Raw genomic sequence first — 20,986 nt, forward strand, 5'->3', positions numbered from 1 at the left:
ATCTTGCTTTTGCCAATGTTATAGACTGCAAGATATCTGATGATATAACATCTGCTATTTTTGTTTTCTTGGAATTTCTGTTACCTGATACTGTATCACCATAATGTTTGGTATGTGGTGTATGGTAAGTGTGAGTTGTGTGCTCTCCAGAATGAATGAATCCATTGACTATGAGACTGCGTGTAGAGAACATGCTATTCACTGGTACATATCATGACTGAGAATTATCAGCAATACCACATAGCTAACTCTATGTAACAAAACTATCCTCATAGTAATTCATGGTGTAGAGGCCATAAACTTTCCAAGTCCTGTAATTGGATTCGAACCACCAACTTGATCTGCGAATGGACATCTTGTCCACATGACAGAAGAGGTAAATCCTGTCGAAAAAGCTGACAATAATTAGTTTTGTCTGAAGGTACATAATGACAAAACAATTTATATGATGCAGAGTGTGTGTTTGTTAGATAGACGAATGAAAGTCTAATAATATTTTATGGACTAAACCTGCAAATTCCTTGATGTTGATCATGCCCCTAGGTATCATGCCTCATATGATGTCCCCTATCTTGACATTCCTGTTAACATCATTTTACTGCAATACAAAAAAAAAAAAAGTCTTGTTGCCTTTTGAGCAATCCTTTCTCAAACCATTGTTTTGATTCCAGACGGAAAAAGTCCCACGCTTGTTTAAAGACAAGTGAGGCTTGGATGGTTACAAAGTGTGATCAGGTTGACTGTTGTCCATGAATCCGACCACTGGATTTACATTGTTATTTCTTGAACATTGATGAGTGGAACAGAAATACTTTTATTTCTTTTAGTGAAAATCACCACTGTCTGTCGGAAGAGGGGCGACAGGGTAACCTAATGGTTAAAGCGTCCGCTTGTCACGCTGAAGACCCGGGTTCGATTCCCCACATGGGTGCAATGTGTGAAGCCCATTTCTGGTGTCCCTCGCTGCGATATTGCTGGAATATTGCTAAAAGCGGCATAACACCATAATCACTCACTCACTGTCTGAAGCTCTGTGTTTCCTTGTGTGTTGAAATCTGATTATCTGAAAGCCTCAACAAACAAGGCATAAGAATATAGTCCACTTAATGATAGTCTACTTGGTGCAGAAGTATCAACGCAAGAGGCAAAGGCAGCTGGAACGACATGGGCCGGGCTGAAGAGGATCTCCCAGAACCGCGTCCATTGGAGGGGTGTTGTTGCAGCCCTTTGTTCCCCGAGGAATTAAGAGGAGACAGAATGATAGTTTTATTGAACAATGTACAAATAATACAGTATTTACAACAGCATTTTCTTGTTAAATGATTCAGTCATTTGCTTGCAGGTCCAGCGTCCAGTCAAATGGTTTCCACCATGCAGAAAATTCCAGGACCTTTTTGCGCTGGACATCGAAGCTCTCCTTGTGGGGCTTCCTCCATAGTCCTGGTTCAGCATCAACCATGCCACCCACAATCTCCTGCAATGTGGTAGTATATAAAGTTGAGGAGAAATAAAGGTGATATGGGGAAATATACTACCCAAAAGATGTTAAGGGACACATGATTCTTTCATATTACTATAGTCATAGCAGAACAGATAAACTATTGTAATATGACAAATTCTGTAGGTCCTTAACTTATTTTGAGTAGTAGAGAATGAGAACAAGACAATGATCTCCCTATTTTTAATTGAACACTTCAGTGAAATGTGGTAGGACTATAAAACATTTTACAGTATACTGGGGAGGAAAACCATCCACTCTGAGATACCTGTGATGTGAACAATATGGCATGGTAACAGGTAATTTTGCATGCATCACTAGTCTGGGTCAATCTTGAGACCAACTTAAGAACAACTAAGACATGACAACAAGATGGTTGAATAATATACCTTATCATTTGCAAAGGATACCAATTTCTTGTCTATTTAAAATAATATACATGTAATAACATAAGTAAGGTAAGACCATCATAATTATTGATATAGCTGTTTTAAATCTCTAAAGGAAATGAAGCTATGGTAGTGATAGATCCTGGGTATTTGTCATTATAGACTGAAGACATAACACCCAGGGTCCCGATCCACAAAGCGTTTGTGGCATTAGGACCCGGCGTTATTCTATATTGTATCATAGACGTACAAGTGTTGTAGTGCTATGAACGCATTGTGGATAGGGTACAAAGGTTATTTGAGGATTATCGTCATGACAACTTACTCGACCAAAGTAGGATGGAAAGGTCTGTTCATCTTCAATGACGTGTGCGAACCCACCCTGCAGCCCGAAGTCCACGCTGAAGTAGGGGAAACCCTTGGGGATCTGGAAAAATTGCCATGATATCAATGTCATGTCTCTTGTGACTCATATAAACAGTGTTAGAAATTAAACATGGAAGTTTGTTGCTGTTTGTTGGTTAATGCCAAACTTAGTAATGTTCCAGCTATATGATGGCGATTTGTAAATAATTGAGTGTGGACCAAACGATCCCGTGATTGACATCAGAAGCATCAATCTATGCAGCTGAGGTATATACATGTATATATATATATATAATGACCTGTACCTTTATCAACCAAAATCAGTGAGCCTGACCACCTGATTCTGTAAATTGGCACTTACACTCTGGACAAACATGGGCTGTTACACTCTTTACATGTATGTTGTTTTATGCCCCCCCAACAGTATTACAGTTATCACAATGTTCTGTAAGCAAAAGAGGTATTATTATTATACATACCCTATCAAGTCTGGACTTTCTCATATAATACTGAAGTGTTCAACTTACTGTTGACTTCAAGAAATGATTTTCATTTAAACAAGAGAGATGAGCAACAGTTTCTCATACATGTTCGACTTAAAGCATATGCCAGTGACTGACCGAGTGTCTGATGTCCTTGCAGCTGAGATCAACCAGTTTCTTGTTGTTTGACCACTCCGGGCCAGCATCCTGTATTGCTTTCTGTGGATAAACAATTAACATTAAACAGTTAATCTTCTATGCCTTGTACATAACATGCTAACAGTGTCCAGTCCATCTTCACATAGTCAGAACTAGCAAATAGCCACATGTCTGGAATAACATGATAAAAATGGTGTACAAAGAACTGGGGTTGGGTGGAGTGGATGTATAAGGTTGGGTTGCCTCACGTTGAAATGTATGGGTCGGACACCAGATCTGTCATCTCCTCCAGAGGGACATACTCCATGGTCAGGGGGTGGGGTGGGGGATGTCAGGTTGGTGGTCTTACCTTGAAGTAGATGGGTGCCAGGTCTCCTGTCCCCTCCATAGGTACACACTCCATACTAGGGATGGGACAGGGTGGGGGTGGGGTGTCAGACTGGGGGGTCCTACCTTGAAGTAGATGGGTGCCAGGTCTCCTGTCTCCTCCTCCATAGGGATACACTCCATCATACTGAGGGATGGGACAGGGTGGGGTGGGGGGTGTCAGATTGGGGGTCCTACCTTGAAGTAGATGGGTGCCAGGTCCCCTGTCTCCCTCCATAGGGATACACCCATACTAGGGATGGGACAGGGTGGGGTGGGGGTGTCAGATTGGGGGTCTTACCTTGAAGTAGATAGGTGCCAGGTCTCCTGTCTCCTCCATAGGCACACACTCCATACTGGGGATGGGACAGGGTGGGGTGGGGGTGTCAGATTGGGGTGTCCTACCTTGAAGTAGATGGGTGCCAGGTCTCCTGTCTCCTCCATGGGATACACACTTCATACTGGGGATGGGACACAGGGTGGGGTGGGGGTGTCAGATTGGGGGTGTCCTACCTTGAAGTAGATGGTGTGCCAGGTCCCTGTCTCTTTTCTCCATAGGAGTGCACTCCATACTGGGATGGGACAGGGTGGGGTGGGGTGGGGGTGTCAGATTGGGGTGTCCTACCTTGAAGTAGATGGGTGCCAGGTCTCCTGTCTCCTCCATAGGGTACACACACTCCATACTGGGGATGGGACAGGGTGGGGTGGGGTGTCAGACTGGGGGTCCTACCTTGAAGTAGATGGTGCCAGGTCTCCTGTCTCCTCTCCATAGGGATACACTCCATACTGGGGATGGGACAGGGTGGGGTGGGGGTGTCAGATTGGGGGTCCTACCTTGAAGTAGATGGGTGCCAGGTCTCCTGTCTCTTTCTCCATAGGGATACACTCCATACTGGGGATGGGACAGGGTGGGGTGGGAGTGTCAGATTGGGGGGTCCTACCTTGAAGTAGATGGGTGCCAGGTCTCCTGTCTCTCCTCCATAGGGATACACTCCATACTGGGGATGGGACAGGGGTGGGGGGGTGGGGTGTCAGATTGGGGGTCCTACCTTGAAGTAGATGGGTGCCAGGTCTCCTGTCTCCCCTCCATGGGCACACACTCCATACTAGGGATGGGACAGGGTGGGGTGGGGGTGTCAGACTGGGGGTCCCTACCTTGAAGTAGATGGGTGCCAGGTCTCCTGTCTCTCTTTTCTCCATAGGGATACACTCCATACTGGGATGGGACAGGGTGGAGTGGGGGTGTCAGATTGGGGGTCCTACCTTGAAGTAGATGGGTGCCAGGTCTCCTGTCTCTTTCTCCATAGGGGTCCCTACACTCCATAGGGACAGGGTGGGGTGGGGTGTCAGATTGGGGGTCCCTACTTTGAAGTAGATGGGTGCCAGGTCTCCTGTCTCTTTCTCCATAGGGATACACTCCATACTGGGGATGGGACAGGGGTGGGGTGGGGGTGTCAGACTGGGGTCCTACCTTGAAGTAGATGGGTGCCAGGTCTCCTGTCCCCTCCATAGGCACACACTCCATACTGGGGATGGTCAGGGTGGGGTGGGGGTGTCAGACTGGGGGGTCTTACCTTGAAGTAGATGGGTGCCAGGTCCCCTGTCTCCTTCTCCATAGGAATACACTCCATGCTCATGTGTGGGAGGTACTTCTGGTGCATGCTGGTCTCCATAAACACGACATCCTGGTCCTGGGATTCAAACATACGCACCAGGCACTTTCGGAATGTCTGAAACATAACATCAATTCTCTCAGAACAGTTAAATGAAAAATGTTTCAGATCATTGATTGACATTCAATTTCAAAAACTTTAATGAAACTTATTTCGGGATTCAAACTTTACCAATTTAAGTTAATTTTGAGTACCGTAAGTCTGTTTAAAGACCTCGTCTGTAACTAGGCCGTCTGCACCCACCTGTACTTCCTGCCACACATCCTCATCAACGACAGTCCCGGCTGTGACATGCTGCATTGGTACAATCAGACAGTGACCCGGGGTCAGGGATCGGTGGTTCGGGAGGCACAGATACACCTGGTGTACAAACAGGATTAGAGTGCTGAGATTTGTCTTAGGAATACCCTGGTACCATATTTTGTTGACCTCATGTAACATTGTTTTTATTCCTCTTGCACCCCACCCCCAAATACATGTAACACTTTTTCACACACACACACCTCCCATACAATAAATGACCAGTGTCCAAACAAATTTAGACTTAGACATTTATAATTTGAACAACAGAACTGTTGTTATTTTATTGCCATCGTATATAATTGTGATAAAGTTTGCCGAATCGACCCACCACTTTCAGAGTGTCAATATGACATGACAAACATCTCCCCCCAACCCACCCCTCCCTTACAATAAACGAAAGGTAACTTGTCTTACCTTAAGACCAATGGCTATAATGAGATGTTTCGGCACCTTGTCAAAGCAGAATCTACATTTCTCCATTGCAGTCGCCATCTTCTTATGTTCTGAAATGAGAACAGCACACAGTGGTGATGCAATACACTATCTGAAGTAACATACAGACATCAGTGCCACTACTTGAGTCCACAATTACAGGCTTAATGAATGCAGTGGTTTTACTTTGGGTCGACTTTCCTAACAATAGACATTCAAAATACATGTCACTGGAATCTTTCTTTATTGGTCAATGCTGCACTTCGATGACAGCCTGTAAACAAAATTTAAGTCTGGACTGGAGTGATTAATATTGTGAGTACCCTGCTGTGTGAATGGGGTACGATGAGACGTGCTTAACCAAAAGGCAAGGAAACATAATCTGCAGAGTCTAATGTTTGTCAAAATCTCACCCATGATAGACCTGGCTCGATCTTTCTCCTCATTCTGAGCTTCAGACTGTTTACGTGCAGCTTTACTTATAAACACATCATCCACTTGGAAGTCCTCGTCTGTCTTCTCAGCAGCCTGGTGGAGAACAGATTTGTAGACCGTGAGAGAGCAACATGGTGTGCAAGTCTGTTCATAAACATGTCATTCTTGATGTGGAATGTCCAAAAGTGGGAAGGTCATTAACATATACCACTGATGTAAAACCAGCTCACACCAGAGAGTGAGTTTAGTTTTACGCCACTTTTAGCAATATTACGGTGGATGACACCAGAAATGGGCTTCACACATTGTGCCCATGTAGGGTATCGAACCCGAGTCTTCAGCATGATGAGCGAATGCTTTAACCACTGGGCTATCCCACCGCCCCTCACACTAGAGAGATGCTATCAAATAGGAATCAAAGTTGAAGTAGAGGTTTGGACCAATAGCGTTCAGGGCTACAATTCTTCACAGTATGACTAAAGTAGTAGATATCATATTGCGATATCATGGCAGCTTATTCAGTATGTGTTAAATTAAAAGGTCATCTGAACATTATTTCAGTTTTATCACAACATGTTGGCCTAATGTGTCAGGAAAGCCTGAGGCGATGCAGGATATGGACATTTATCACTTTGGTGAAACTAAGAAATTGGGTTTGATCTGATCTCACACCCCATAAATCATAATCAGGCATGTGATGAATGATCAAAGGATCCTGACATGTCTAAGGGGGGCAACTCTGCACATCTTACAATGCCACAGGCAACTAGACCACCCTGGCCCCAGTTCAATAAGCAATGGAACATTGACCAGATAGACTGCAGGATGAATGCAACAATCAATTTTCAATCAATATTTTACTGAAACAGGGGCAATAATCTTTTCATCCTTAGTAGCCACTGTTACAACCCCTTTCCTGTTCATGCAACAAGCATGTGGTGCTAAGGTCCATAGGACCAGATTCAGGAGTGATGCAAGTAAACCTCAAGGGAAGGGAGTCATTACTGGATGCAAGATACATATGGTGTTGATTCATGTCTTCAGCAAGTCAATAGTTGTTCATCGATGTAATGAGAGATGCTGATAAAGTCTTCTATTCACATGATCATACAACAGCTTAATGAAGATGTTAATCTGAAAAAGGCAGTACTGCCTATAGAAGTTTGAATCTCACCCTTCCAGCCAGTCGGGCAAACATGGCGTTCTGATCCTCCGCTGTTCCCATCTTCTCCCTCTCAACCTGCCAGAGAATACAGTCATACATCAGACTGTCACATGGTACTGAAGTGTTTCCCTGTCTCATGATTGGGTAATGTTTTACACAAGAGTATCTAATATCATGATAGTTATAAATGGGAATCTACCTGTCTCATGATTGGGTAAATGTTTTACCCAAGACAAAGTACATTAATATCATGATGGCAAACAAAAATTAACATAAATGAAATCAGAGTGCCGCTGTACAAAGAGATCTTAGTGTAAAGGTGATCGAAACTCCCATACCATCACATAGACTTATGACTGGCGTAGCGATAAGGTTGCTTTGTACAATGGCACCCTGGGGATTTAACATGTTCAAATACTAAAAGTTCAAGACCAATCTAAGAGGAATCAAAAACAGCTAACAGCAAGATGTGTCATCTTTCATTCTTGGAACAAATACATCAAAATAATACCACAGTAATGAAAGCCATAACTACCAGTAGCTACATCGCTCACTAGCCCTGATTAGTTAAAGACATACTGTGGGATAGTAGAACTTTAGGCTTTATGGTTGTGTTCGTATGAGTTATCACCACTTGGGCTAGCTTAAGGCTATTTTGCATTAACCATTGATTTCAGTAACCAATAGGATAGTTTCAACAAATCTTGGTTACATACCAGAGACTTCAGGCTGTGCTGGTCATCATCGTCAAAATACCTCTCTCGCTCGCCTCCACCTCCATGGGTCTGAACCTGAAACAGAATAAAAAGATGCATTTTAACCATTAAGTGGTAAAATCATGCATTTGTTATACCACCTTAATGCTAAGTGCCAGGCAGAAAACAAGTTCCAATTTTGATATGACACTGCCAGCTGATCCTATGGAATCTTAAACAACAAAAGTACTGCAAGGGTCTTACATTCTTCTTCCTCCGCCTCTTTCCTCCTGTCTCTCGGTCATGTTTAGCATCAGGCAGAGGCTGTACTAGTCCCCCACGGGTTGTGCGGGTCAGCACGACCTCCTCAGGTTCACCTTGACCCTGCTTCTCATGTTTGGCTGCCAGCTGAGGATTTTCCTCAATGACCTTACGAGCAGCATCTAGCTTTGCTTTCAGTTCTTCAGCCAGGGCCTAAAGAGAACACAACAGAATCTAGGAACTATTCACACAGTACTTAAAAAATAAGGAACCAGTTCACAAGATTAATGTACGATAAAAAAAATAAATTACAGTCAAACACTGTTGGGCCGAACATTGCGGAATCGAACCCACAGTTATACTGGAATAAAGGCTTGGTCAGTGTATCTTGAAGTATTTACATAGTTCCCTTCAAATTCAACACGATGGCATTTCACTGTATTCAAGTTTTGATTGCCCCCCAACACACACACACCAAACTTAATACTGAAAATATTGAATTCCTTGTAGTATGCAAAAACATCAAATCATACTATCGTCAAGAATGACAAATATATTTTGAAAAACTCCATATGCTTATTAAACACACATTTCTTAAAAAGCCTTACATTATTTCCCATTATTTCAGCTTTAAGAATTTTGGCTCCAAGAGCATTTAACTCTTGTGGTGACAGGATCTCAACAGCAGGAGTTGCCTCCACCTCCTCACTAGATGGCGCAGTATCTGCCTCAGACTCTGAACTACTGCTACTGCTGCTGCTGTCTGTACTTGATGAAGAGTCTGCGGGGAAAATCATTAGGGAGATGATGAAAAATCGGATGTCAGAAGAATTTCTAAACTCCTTAAGTTTTTGGGTGGGGTTTTCCCAACCACAGTTAACAAGAGTTGAAATAGAAGATTGTAAAAAGAGATATATGAGTGAGTTTTAACCCTGCTTTTAAAAGTATTCCACTTATATCACAGCATGTTAGCTTCATGCGGAAGGAACACCAGAAGTGAGGCAGGTTTCTACAACTTTGTGAAACCAACAAGCATGGGTGTAAAACTGACACACCAAGACATATAATCAACTAGGATTCTAAACCATAATCATAAGTTTCAGACTTGAACACAATTCTATCCCCTCATGAACATAAAAGACATAAAATAGATGGAAGATGGTGAAAAGAGACAAAGAACACAAGAAATATTGAGCCCCTTTTGGTGTGTTGGTGTTGTTCTACGCATGTTACACTGAAGCTAAAGTACTGTCGGAAATAGAAAAAAACTGTATTTTCTCATTTATCTCTACAATTTATGTAGTTGATATGTGAAAGTGTGAAATATCTGTTAATCTAAGTTCGGCCTAACTACAGTCTCAGTGGTAGAGAGATAGGAAATGGAGAAAAGGGACTTTACTGATGGGAAATTAGTGCAGAAATGAGCAATGCGGTTTTTTTCTAAGTCCAAAAAGACTTATTTGGAACAGACCATGGCTTTATGCAAATTAGTGTGCGACGATATTGTATTACAAAGGACACTTTTTAAATGCCCAATTTGAAATTAGATGTAGATTCATTATAAACGATAGCTGACGTAAAAAATAATAACTTTTATGCCAAACTATTAAGGATGTAGCTACCATGCAGTCTCACTGTCACTATAAAAAGAAACAGATAGGAGGGTTCGTCTCAAAAGCAAAACATGGGGTCGGGCTTGGGGATAGAGATATCAGCTAAGATAAGATAATCCTTAAGGGCAATTATACTGGGGAGGTACACGGCATGTCATAACAATTTACAAATAATATCCAGTCCTGTCGATCTTCGGGTGGTCATGCCACCTATATACTACGATGCGTTTCTATGGTTTTCGGGTATCATACTCTTTTACATATCTCAACATAAACTATATGAAAGAAAGACACATTAGATGTTAATCAATAAATGAGACATAGTCAACACACATGAAAAAGCACAAAATATCTTTGAGATGACCCCTTGTGCCTGTAGGCAGCACGTGCATTTCATGCCAGGTGAGTCGACGGTCCGTCGTCATACCTGGCTGAGCGACCTAATTGCCATCTATTGTCTGACCTATTGTTTTCAGCAGCTATTCGGGTTTTTTCTAAGTTTTGCCCGATTTTACGAGTAAACATGCTTTCCTGGATATCGTATTACGCATCCCACTGAATGCCCAGTTAGGCCGAAGTGGGTTATTTCGACACATGCTATTTGCAATTGTTTAAATTTTAGGGATACAGAGTAACAGCCTTAAACAGTTTTTTTCTATTTCCGACAGTACTATAGTGCCAAATTCCAGTGATGAAAGTGTTAACGTTCATCATGCTGACATGTCTACTGGCAAACAAGGATAAGTTGAGCACTGACCTGACAATTGACCTGTATTAGCATGTATGAGTGCCGCCCACTTGTGCTTGCCATTGTTAGCGAATGGGACCCAGGTTGATTAAGTGTAGTGCGACTTGCTACACCGACGTGAGAGTCTTATGAGCAAGGCGTGTACAGCTACCTGCAGAATCAATTTCATCGTCATGCAATGCACATGCACTAGCCTACATCTGCTCTACCTTTCACAAACCAAATGGGGTTGCTCATTGCCGTGCACCACCTACTTCTCGTAAACACGTTCACTGCGCCGGTCTAACTTACCCTTGTTTGCCAGTAAATGTTTATAAACCTCAACAGATACTGGGACAAGATCCCTAGCCCCCAAGTGTGTTATAGGAGCCTAATAAACAATGGACAATGGTTAAAATGGTGGCCTTCCTGACTGTCATCATAAGCCAACAGCATGAGATATTGGTCAACCACCGGCAGTGTTTCCGTTCTCCGGTATATACCTGAAAATCGCCGGTAAAATTTGTTGGGGACCGGTAGATTGAAAGCCAACCGGACACTGTGTCCAGTAAATAATCATGTATTAAAATAAAAAAATCATGGGTAAGCGAAATCACAGTCTTGCCTGTGCTTTCATGGTCGCAAAAGTTGTTATGTTTGGGAAATACCCAGGCTAAAAACAACTTTAAAATGAGTACTTACAGTATGGTAATAGGATATGACCAGCAAGTTTAATTCATGACCGGTAAAATGTTAGGTTGCCAGACACAGTGTCCGATAAATAATTTAGTCAGCGGAAACACTGCACCGGTATACACTTCTGTGGTTATCTGGAAATTTGATGAATGTGGACAAAATCAACATGCACGCATCCACTCATATTAGTCATGATCTACTTTTACAGGTCTAAAATGTCCACATGATATATCAAGAAAAATTGGCCACTGACTTTTAAAATGCCTAAAAATACAGTTTTCATCTACATGTATGTTCATTACAAAAGTGAAAAATGTTCTAAAATTTGATAATAGAATTGTGACACCCACATGACCAAGACCTTTTCCTGGAACGTCCATAATCTCTGGAGTCTCTATGTGACCTTGACCTTGTCTCTTCTTCCCTTGATGATTGAGAGTCGTTAGGCTTTTCATAGCCTTTCTTCTTCCATCTTGGGACATCATTACTTGATCTGTGATCTGATCTTGAAGACTGGTGGTTGTTAGATTCACGTGAATGTCTTCGTGAGTTGTCATCTGCAGGTTGAACAAATTGACGTTGGTTTCGTGGTTCCTCATCCTGATTTTCTGAAGGCCGCATAAATCTCTTTGAGTCCCCTTTAGACCGTGAATCACCTCCATCATCAGGCCTCATGAAAGTTCTAGATCTTGAACTATCACTATTGGATCTAGAGTCATCAGGTCTCATGAATGACCTTGACCTAGAGTCATCAGACCGTGACTCACCGGGTTTCATGAAAGTCCTCCTCGGCGCAGAGTCATCAGATCGCCTGTCTCTTGTTGAATCACCGGGTTTCATAAAATTTCTACCATCTTTGCTGTGATCAGTTTGAGAAGATCTACCATGTTTTGAACTTGGTGACCTTGACCTATAGCTCTGTTTCTCAGGAGATCTGGAATAGCTTCTTTTCCTGGCCCTATTCGGTGACCTTGACCTACTGCGACGAGGAGATCGAGACGACCTTCGACTACTTCTTGTAGGTGACCTTGACCTTTCTTTCTTCCATCTAGGAGGTGAAGGTCCTCTTTTTGATTGCCTTCTCTCCTTTTTCTCTGCATCAGCAAGCATCTTCTCAAATTTCTTCAAAGACTATAATAAACAGCAAAGTCAAGTTTAAATTGTTCCAGAAGCATTGTCAAAAAAAGCTCTACCAACATATCACCTTGTTCATCATCATTATCAAAAAAAAATAACACAAAAAAACAACAACCAGCCCCGAAGAGACAAAGCGCGATCAACAAGGTAGAGATCATGCAATCAAAATCATACACATTACTTGAGAAATACTTCCTCTGTAAGCAACAACAAGTCAAACAGTGACAATTAATAAGACAAAAATATTTTATTTCTCAAAGATGAGGAGTTTGTTAACTGATTTGCTCTGTAGTCATTTCCCTGCAAGTAGTTTTTACCATGAATGATCAACTTCAGCTACATGAAATGTGTACCTTAACCTGTACTGCCATCTCCTCCCTGTGAGGCTGTGAGACCCTCCCTCACAAGACTAGAACTTACCCCCCATCTTTCTGTTGCCTTTTATCTATTCCAGACTACCCTCCCTCACAAGAGTAGAACTTACCCCCCATGTTACCCCATCTTTCTGCAGCCTTTTATCTATTCCAGACTACCCTCCCTCACAAGAGTAGAACTTAACCCCCATCTTTCTGCAGCCTTTTATCTATTCCAGACTACCCTCCCTCACAAGAGTAGAACTTACCCCCCATCTTTCTGTTGCCTTTTATCTATTCCAGACTACCCTCCCACACAAGAGTAGAACTTTACCCCATCTTTCTGTTGCCTTTTATCTATTCCAGACTACCCTCCCTCACAAGAGTAGAACTTACCCCCCATCTTTCTGTTGCCTTTTATCTATTCCAGACTACCCTCCCTCACAAGAGTAGAACTTACCCCCCATCTTTCTGTTGCCTTTTATCTATTCCAGACTACCCTCCCACACAAGAGTAGAACTTACCCCCCATCTTTCTGCTGCCATCTCCTCCAGACTTCGACCCTCCTCGGCTGCCTGCTGCTTGCATCTCTCAAACGATTTTAGTAACCATGACAACCCTCCATCTCCTACCCCTGAATGGTTGCTTTTTGCTTTCGACTTGGAAGGGTTTTCCTCTGGTAATCCAGTTCCTCCATTTTGCCAGTAGGGGTTCAACTCTATCTTCATCCGTGCAGCCTATTAACATGATCAGGTTTGCTCAAGTTAACTTAACATTTGTGGATAACGACCATAAGAGCCCGATATAAGAGCCCGATATAAGTTAAGAGCCCGATATAAGAGCCAGATATAAGAGCCTGATATTTTAATGCTTATTTGTTCTCTATGTCCAATTCCTACTGTTCTGAATAGATTTGGGGGCTTGGCAACTTGGCCAAACTGTTTGTCTCATGCTAAAGGCATGATGGATTTCAGGACTTTTTAGGGATGTGGTATTTAGTCTATTTCATCATCATGAGGTAGGTTTGAAATGAGTTATTTACATCATGGACACATCTACAAATCAAACACCTCTTTCTCTTTGGATATTTCTGCATTCTTCTCCTCTTTTATTCTCATCTGTCTTTCTCGGATCTCCTTCCTGGATGTCGAGGGTATGTCAAACAACCCGGCCTCTTCCATCCAGCTGTCTCTCTGAAAACATCCAGGCAAATGGAGTTTAGCAGTACAGAGAAGTGCACTCCAATATCAGTTGGCAAGTAAAAGATAACTATGCCCATGAACCTGGCAGAATCTATTGAAACCACTATCTCAGAGTGGCACTCTACATGGTGCAAAGCAGAGATAACCCGATATGAATCTGATGCTAGCTGAATTGTTTGAACTTACTTTGTGATTTTATGTTCGAACCCAGCCTCATAATCCTTTTTTATGTATTTGTTGTTTAATGTCACACAATATTCCAGAGATAAGATAGGTTGATGTTCATATTAGGGTTGGGGCAGACAATCCAGTAATAGACATGATGAGCATTGATCTTGTAACCAGGATCAGCCAGCGTGATCAGATTGATCCAAGTCTTGTCATACTTAAGACTCTTACATTACACCTCCAGTGAGCAGTGTCAAAAGTCAGATGTTTCAGTATCACAGCTAAATCATTGTGACCACTGTGATGTTTGGTGATGGAAGAAACAAAACAGCACATGCAAAGACACAAAAATACTTTCACTTGAAGTTTTGAAATGACTACTATAGTATTCAATTTTTCCACTGAGAAGAATACCAGTAATTTCTCTAAACAGTTTGGTATTGAGAATCTGAGTTTCCCTATTGCAGCAACTTCTTCATGCCACATAAGATTCTATGGAACACACCACATGCACTGTTTCTTGTTTAACACCCCACTCAGCCATATTCCAGCCAGATTACAGCAGTCTGTAAATGATGGAGTTTGGACCAGACAATCCAGTGATCAACGACATAAGCATCGATCTACCAAATTGGGACATGATGACATGTGTCAACGAAGTCAGTAAGCCAGACCTCCCGATCCGGAACATGGGTTACTGAAGAATAATTCTAACCCGGATCTTCACAGGTTCCACATCATAGTTTGATTTACAGGACAGTAAGGTTAAAACAAACGAGAAGTAATTGTATTTGCTTATGACAATGTCACTGAGTAACAAACAGAATATTATAAGTAAAACTTTTATGGATGATCTGTCCCTTGTGAATACATGAAGTGAGTGCCTTGTCCAGGGCTTATGGATTACACAATTCATTCACTCTGTAATATATTGTTACCCCTTGTATTTTACTGATAGATTTCAACTCATTACCTGAAGAGTGGGTCCCATCACTGGACGGACAGATTCCTTGGGAGCGGCTGACACACTACTGGACTTCTCAACCCACTGGTCATCGGAATCAGAACCCTGGTTTACAAAACATATCTGACTTAGCGATGTTCCTGTGATTGGTCATCCTCTGTCAATGCGATGGGTGATAATATGAATCTACCAGATGAACATAATAAACATATATCAACCAGGACAGCACAGATATTTATCCATAAATAATAAGACTTGATTTTTCGTGTGTTTTGAATCAACAATATAAAAATAAATGCGTTATGTAGCAGATGAAGGGAAATGGGGTTTAACATCAAACTTAAGAATATTTTGCTCATATGACGACATGCACGCCTGTGTATGTGCGGCTGCTTGTACTAGCCCAGACTTAAGCTGGTTTTATAGTGCTAGCCCACTGAGATACCATGCCGCAGTTAAGCATGAATACCCCACTGAGACACATTATACTGACTCGATGCCGACCAGTAGTGTTGGGAATCAGAAACCAAATCAACTATCAATTATCGGCGGACTTGCGGTGAACGATTAATGATTATAATCGAAATACATACATTTATAATGTAATCACTAATCTTAAGGGTTTTTCCCCATTTTTTAAAAAACAAAAGTCAAAGTTAAAGAACTTGTTTGTGAGATACTACTTTTTCCAAAGTTACTCAAACGCTGTTGTGTTAAACTTTGATGTGTTGAACATATTCTTGTCTGGAAGTAAAAGCTTGGTTACTTGGTTATTGAGTCATTATTTGAAGGTTTTGCTGAACTCTGGATAACTCAAAGTACTTACATAGGTCCTGTCAACTTCAACACAACAGTGTGTGATTGTATATTGCCTGTATGAACAATTTATGTCAAGATAAACAAATCATGGGTACATTCTAGCAATCCTATATTCATAATCACATGTTTCTAAACAGTGATTGTCCATAATGGGGGTTGTCCAGACTAAGAAGGTTTGGTTGTACACAAACGTTGTTTAGCTTAACCTACAGAGTCTGAGTCACTGTCTGAGGAAACATGTTTTTTCTTCTTTTTCTTCTTTTCTTTCTTTAATTTCTTTTTCTCCTTCTTCTGTTTCCTTTTTGCCTTTTCTGCAGTCTGAAAGTTACAGAGAAAAAGTGTCATCTTTAGGTCTATAAGCTCTGACAACCTGGAGGTGAACCGAACTGGGGTTAAATAGGTTATATCATGTTTAAAGCAACATGCATGGATGTGTGTGGTGCTGCTCGGACGAACATTTCTAATCAATGCACACGAAATATGCTGGTTTACAGTGGTATACACCATGCATGAGAAATACTGAGACTTGTGGAGGTGCTCATTTGTCTAAGCACTAAAGCATTTCACTCTTGTTGGAAGTTGGCTGTGTCTTTATTCATTGGTTATAATAACTACATCACCAGAAAACAGACGAATCTATTCACAGGTGATGGAGGAAGGCATTGTATATAAACCCGTAAAGTATTGAAGACATAAAATCATGATAGTATATATTTTCATTAGGGCTGGGACTGGTAGCCCGGATACCCGAGACTGGTGGGTAATGAATTGGACCCGGGTACCCATCTCAGTGCATGGACCCGTTTTGATCATGTGACAAATAGATTAAACAATGTACCGATAATATGTTATTCTTTCATGATTAAACGGTTGTATTGTCTTTGAAGATTTAGACATAGTTACAGTCACTTCTTTTGAATATAATACATGGTTAAGATATTAGCCTCCAAGATGTAAATATATTGTCATTTATAACAAATTTGATGTCAGGAATCAACGTAACGGGTATCCGGGTAGGGTAGGATAATAGGGGGTGGGGTACCTGGGTAGAAAATTTGAACCCGTCCCATCCCTAATTTCCATTAAGCTAACTGTTCACATATAGATATTGGAGTTCATAATAAAGTGACGAGAAATAGTGTCACCTTGCTATCAGATTGTATCCTGTCTGTGATGGCTGGCAGCATCCACCGGTCCTCTCCCCGTGCTGCAGCTTCCTGTCGGCGCCTTTCCTCTCTGTCATATTTGCTCTTTGCCTGCAAACACAGCAATATGTGAGGTGAGGTGAGGTGAAATTGGGTTTAATGTCGTGCTTGAGAATATTTCGCTCATATGACGACGTGCATGCGTGTGTATGTGTATGTGCGGCTGCTTGTACTAGCCCAGACTGAAGCTGGTTTCATAGTGCTAGCCCACTGAGATACCATGCCGCAGTGAAGCATGAATACCCCACTCAGACACATTATACTGACTCCGAGCTGACCAGTCCTTGATGTACCCATTAATGCCGAGCGCCAGGCAGGGACCAACAAGTACCATATTTTAATGTCTTTTGGTATGACGCGGCCAGGGATTGAACCCCCGACCTTCCGCTCTCCGCACAGCAATATGTGTACAGGGTTTCAAATCCAACTATTCCAGAATTAGCTTAATTTTGGATGAGTGGGTTACATAAAATAATAACACATAAAACACATAAAAATTTCCTCTAGATTTTCACTAGTTTTTGTAAAAGTTTGGTAACTTTTACATGATGAACTGTCAGGCTAATATACATCACACATATTGATATACACAAATATTTAGTTAGAAGGAAAAAAAGAGAGAACAAATACTCCCATAATGACAAAATCTTTAAGTGGCATTTTAGAAGTTGGGAAATATAATATTGAACAGACTTTATCGATAACTTCTTTTGTTTTGTGAGTGCAAAATTCCTGCATGACAACAGTACAAGAATTTGTGTCGAAATGGTCACACTCACAAAATAAAAGACTGACTGACTGACTGAGTTTGGTTTTACGCTGCTTTTAGCACCATTGTACCCAATTGGGGATTCGAACCCGGGTCTTCGTTGTGACGAGCCAATGCTTTGACCACTAGGCTACCCCACCGCCCCACACAAAATAAAAGAAGTTGTTATACATAAAGTTTGTTCAGTATTTTGTCATGACAGTTGAAGGAATATATGTTTTTTAAGGTATGTGTAGTTTGTTAGGTTGTTGTTGTCAGTGGGGATTTCTTGGTGGTGTAGGTTATATCAAAATAACCGTCAACATTGCCAAAAGAAGATAAACTTATTGGGAGTACTGCACTTTACCGGGCGCACTTTTTCAGATCAATTAGCGCTGCTGGGGTTCCCTAACCCTAAGGATTGTAAAGGGTGCCTAACCCTAACCCTAAGGATCGTAAAAGGTGGCATACACTTACCCTAAACCTAAGGCTCGTAAAGGGAGCAGCGAGGGCTGCGCCCGGTAAAGTGCATTCTAGCCGGACAATACAATTACCCAATTCAGAATACCTTTTCAAGAACATTGTCCCTCGCTTTCTGCAAGTATTCCCTTTCTTGGTCAATGGATGTTTTACTTTTAAAGTTTATCCCAGCCATTTTGCAGGGGACGTAACTCTGACGATGAACAACCGGTGACAAGTAAAGTTACCACCTTATGTAATCTAATCAGCTCATGTGCATTCAAAGAAGACCAACAAAATGAAACAGAGGCACGCAACACAATATATAACTTAACATGATTTAAAGAAGATCACCTATTGTATATCCAAGATTTAGAATTCGGTGTATTTCAAAATTTGTTATTTTGTTGTATTGCTAGATTCCGTGGTAAATAGAAACATCGAACGAGCAGTAATTTGATTGTTTGTCTATCCGTTTGTTGTTTAACGCAGGATTCTGTAAATGATCCATCTGTATGGCGGATAAAAGAAACTTCCCACTCATTTTGAATGTGAGGAAAACAAAATCAAAGACAAATATAGTATTAGGCTGTTTAATGTCCATAACATCACATCATATAAACAGTGAACCAAACCCACAATAAATGTGAGTGAGTTTAGTTTTACGCTGCACTCAGCAATATTCCAGCTGTATGGTGGCGGTCTGTAAATAACCGAGTCTGGACCAGACAATCCAGTGATCAACAGCATGAACATCAATCTCGGCAATCTGGGATACGATGACACGTGTGAACCAAGTCAGCGAGCATGACCACGCTATCCCGTTAGTCACCTCTTACGACAAATGGGTTACTGAAAATCAGCTCTAACCCGGATCTTCACGGGTAATGAACCATTATGAAATAAGGAATGAACACAGGTAGGGGTAAAACCAGACAGTTTTCAAAACAACACAGACGTAACAAGTTCATTGTAGAACTCCAAATGTTGTTCTTTGGGGGATTTTCTTGTGCCTAATGTCGTGTGAGTTGTTATGCTGAACAACTCGAGCAGTATGTGGCCTGGCATTGTCCCACTGCGGAATGGTTCCCCGAGATTGTCCACCGATCGAAGAAATATTTGTGCATTTAGATGACCATCTGTGATAACTTGGCGTATTTTCAGATCACAGAAATCCCTTCACATACCATAACATCACCTCATCCATGTGGGTAGTGTAATTGAACCCTCCCATTTGTAGTTGCTCGCCTCTTCTGTAATCATGTATTGTCTATTAATCAACCAGCATGGTGGAGTGAGAATAGACGTCGTTTGTGAACATTAGGTGCTGCCAATGACGTTGCTGCCAACGACAAACAGTCCATGCCCAAAGCAACCAGGCTTGTCTATGTCTGAGAGTCAAAGTAATTCCATGCAGTGGACGGCGGTGGGGTAACCTAGTAGTTAAAGCGTTCGCTCGTCCCGCCGGAGACCCGGGTTCGATTCCCCACATGGGTACATAAGTGAAGGCCATATCTGGTTCCCCCACTGAGATATTACTGGAATATTGCAAAAAGCGGCGTAAAACTAAATTCACTCACCCCAATAGGCCCATATACCCACAGCGCGTAGACGTCGTGTGACTGGGGATGGGCTGGTACGCCCCCGGTCTTCCTAATCTAGGACTGTCACCAATTCTGTCTGTCAGCCGGTAACACTGGAAAAGTATACTACTCACACTTTGCTAAGGATCACAAAAATTCACAACTTTCCTTAATTGTAGATTCATAATATCAAATTGTATTCATTAAAACTGGATAAATAATAATAATATGGTAACCCCTCTTTGGGCAAACAGTCACTTTAATCTAGTCTTATGCACTTGATACATGAGTAACTATCAAAACCATTTTGCAAATCATGGAACGAGTCATTGACAAGTACACAACACCTGTCAATAGCAGGTATGGGTTCCACAAGATGAAATGACATACTGAAACCTAGGATCCATGCTTATAATAAGCTTAGATATTTAAATCAAATTTGAACCCACATCATAGTTTTCTGTTGAATCCATGATTTGATCCTTAGAAAAGTGTGAATAGTATACATACACCGGGCGTCTTGAATACCCCAAGGTTCTTGCGATATGGGTCTGTGACGCTCCAATGCTCATCACCAATGGCTCTCTCGCGCTCTTCCAAAGATAAACGTGGCATTTCTTTTGTGTGTTTTTTTAATTCTCAAAAGCAAAAGTTATTGTGACACACAAACAACAAATAGAATCAGTGTTTAAGTTTTATTGCCGCGAATGAAATATTACTGGGAAAGACGCCTGTTTCAAGGCACAGTAACGATCTACAGTCAAAAGGAACAGCTGAATTGGCATATGCAAATGAGACACAACGACAGAGCAGGTTAAACAAGCAAGTTCAAAGGTCTGTAATCCCACCCCGAATCATAACGCCTCCACCTCCAAAACAATCCCCTTCCAAAACACGTGGTCAGATGTAGGGTTCACCTGTGTGCTTGCAGACTTGTATGTTTTGCAAATGGTCTGGCAGATACACCTCTGTTGCCAGGTAATGACACGGGCTGTAACAGTTGCTGTCTGGACCCTTCGTCGGATCCACGTGTCTTGACGCGAGGTCGTTAATGGAGTGAGTGAGTATTGTTTAACGCCGCTTTAGCA

The 20,986-nt window shown here is 41.8% G+C and overlaps 1 protein-coding gene across 1 annotated transcript; it reads right to left on the reverse strand.

Moving 5' to 3' along the window:
• Nucleotides 1-1,253: 1,253 nt before the first annotated feature.
• Nucleotides 1,254-18,539, reverse strand: LOC124274843 (CWF19-like protein 2). Its single transcript, XM_046710211.1, has 18 exons — nt 18,425-18,539; nt 17,049-17,159; nt 16,114-16,221; nt 15,094-15,189; nt 13,821-13,943; nt 13,275-13,487; nt 11,611-12,391; nt 8,833-9,005; nt 8,228-8,437; nt 7,985-8,059; nt 7,278-7,343; nt 6,082-6,196; nt 5,651-5,739; nt 5,177-5,293; nt 4,835-4,990; nt 2,874-2,954; nt 2,213-2,314; nt 1,254-1,474 (listed from the first exon to the last, which is right to left on the reverse strand). Exons 1-18 carry the CDS (start codon nt 18,509-18,511, stop codon nt 1,325-1,327), a joined length of 2,853 nt encoding a protein of 950 aa, XP_046566167.1. The 5' UTR covers nt 18,512-18,539; the 3' UTR covers nt 1,254-1,324.
• Between the last annotated feature and the right edge of the window lie 2,447 nt (nt 18,540-20,986).

Source organism: Haliotis rubra, unplaced genomic scaffold (genome assembly GCF_003918875.1).
Source record: "Haliotis rubra isolate DU_JTF1 unplaced genomic scaffold, ASM391887v1 Scf195, whole genome shotgun sequence".
Taxonomy (NCBI): Eukaryota; Metazoa; Mollusca; class Gastropoda; order Lepetellida; family Haliotidae; genus Haliotis; species Haliotis rubra.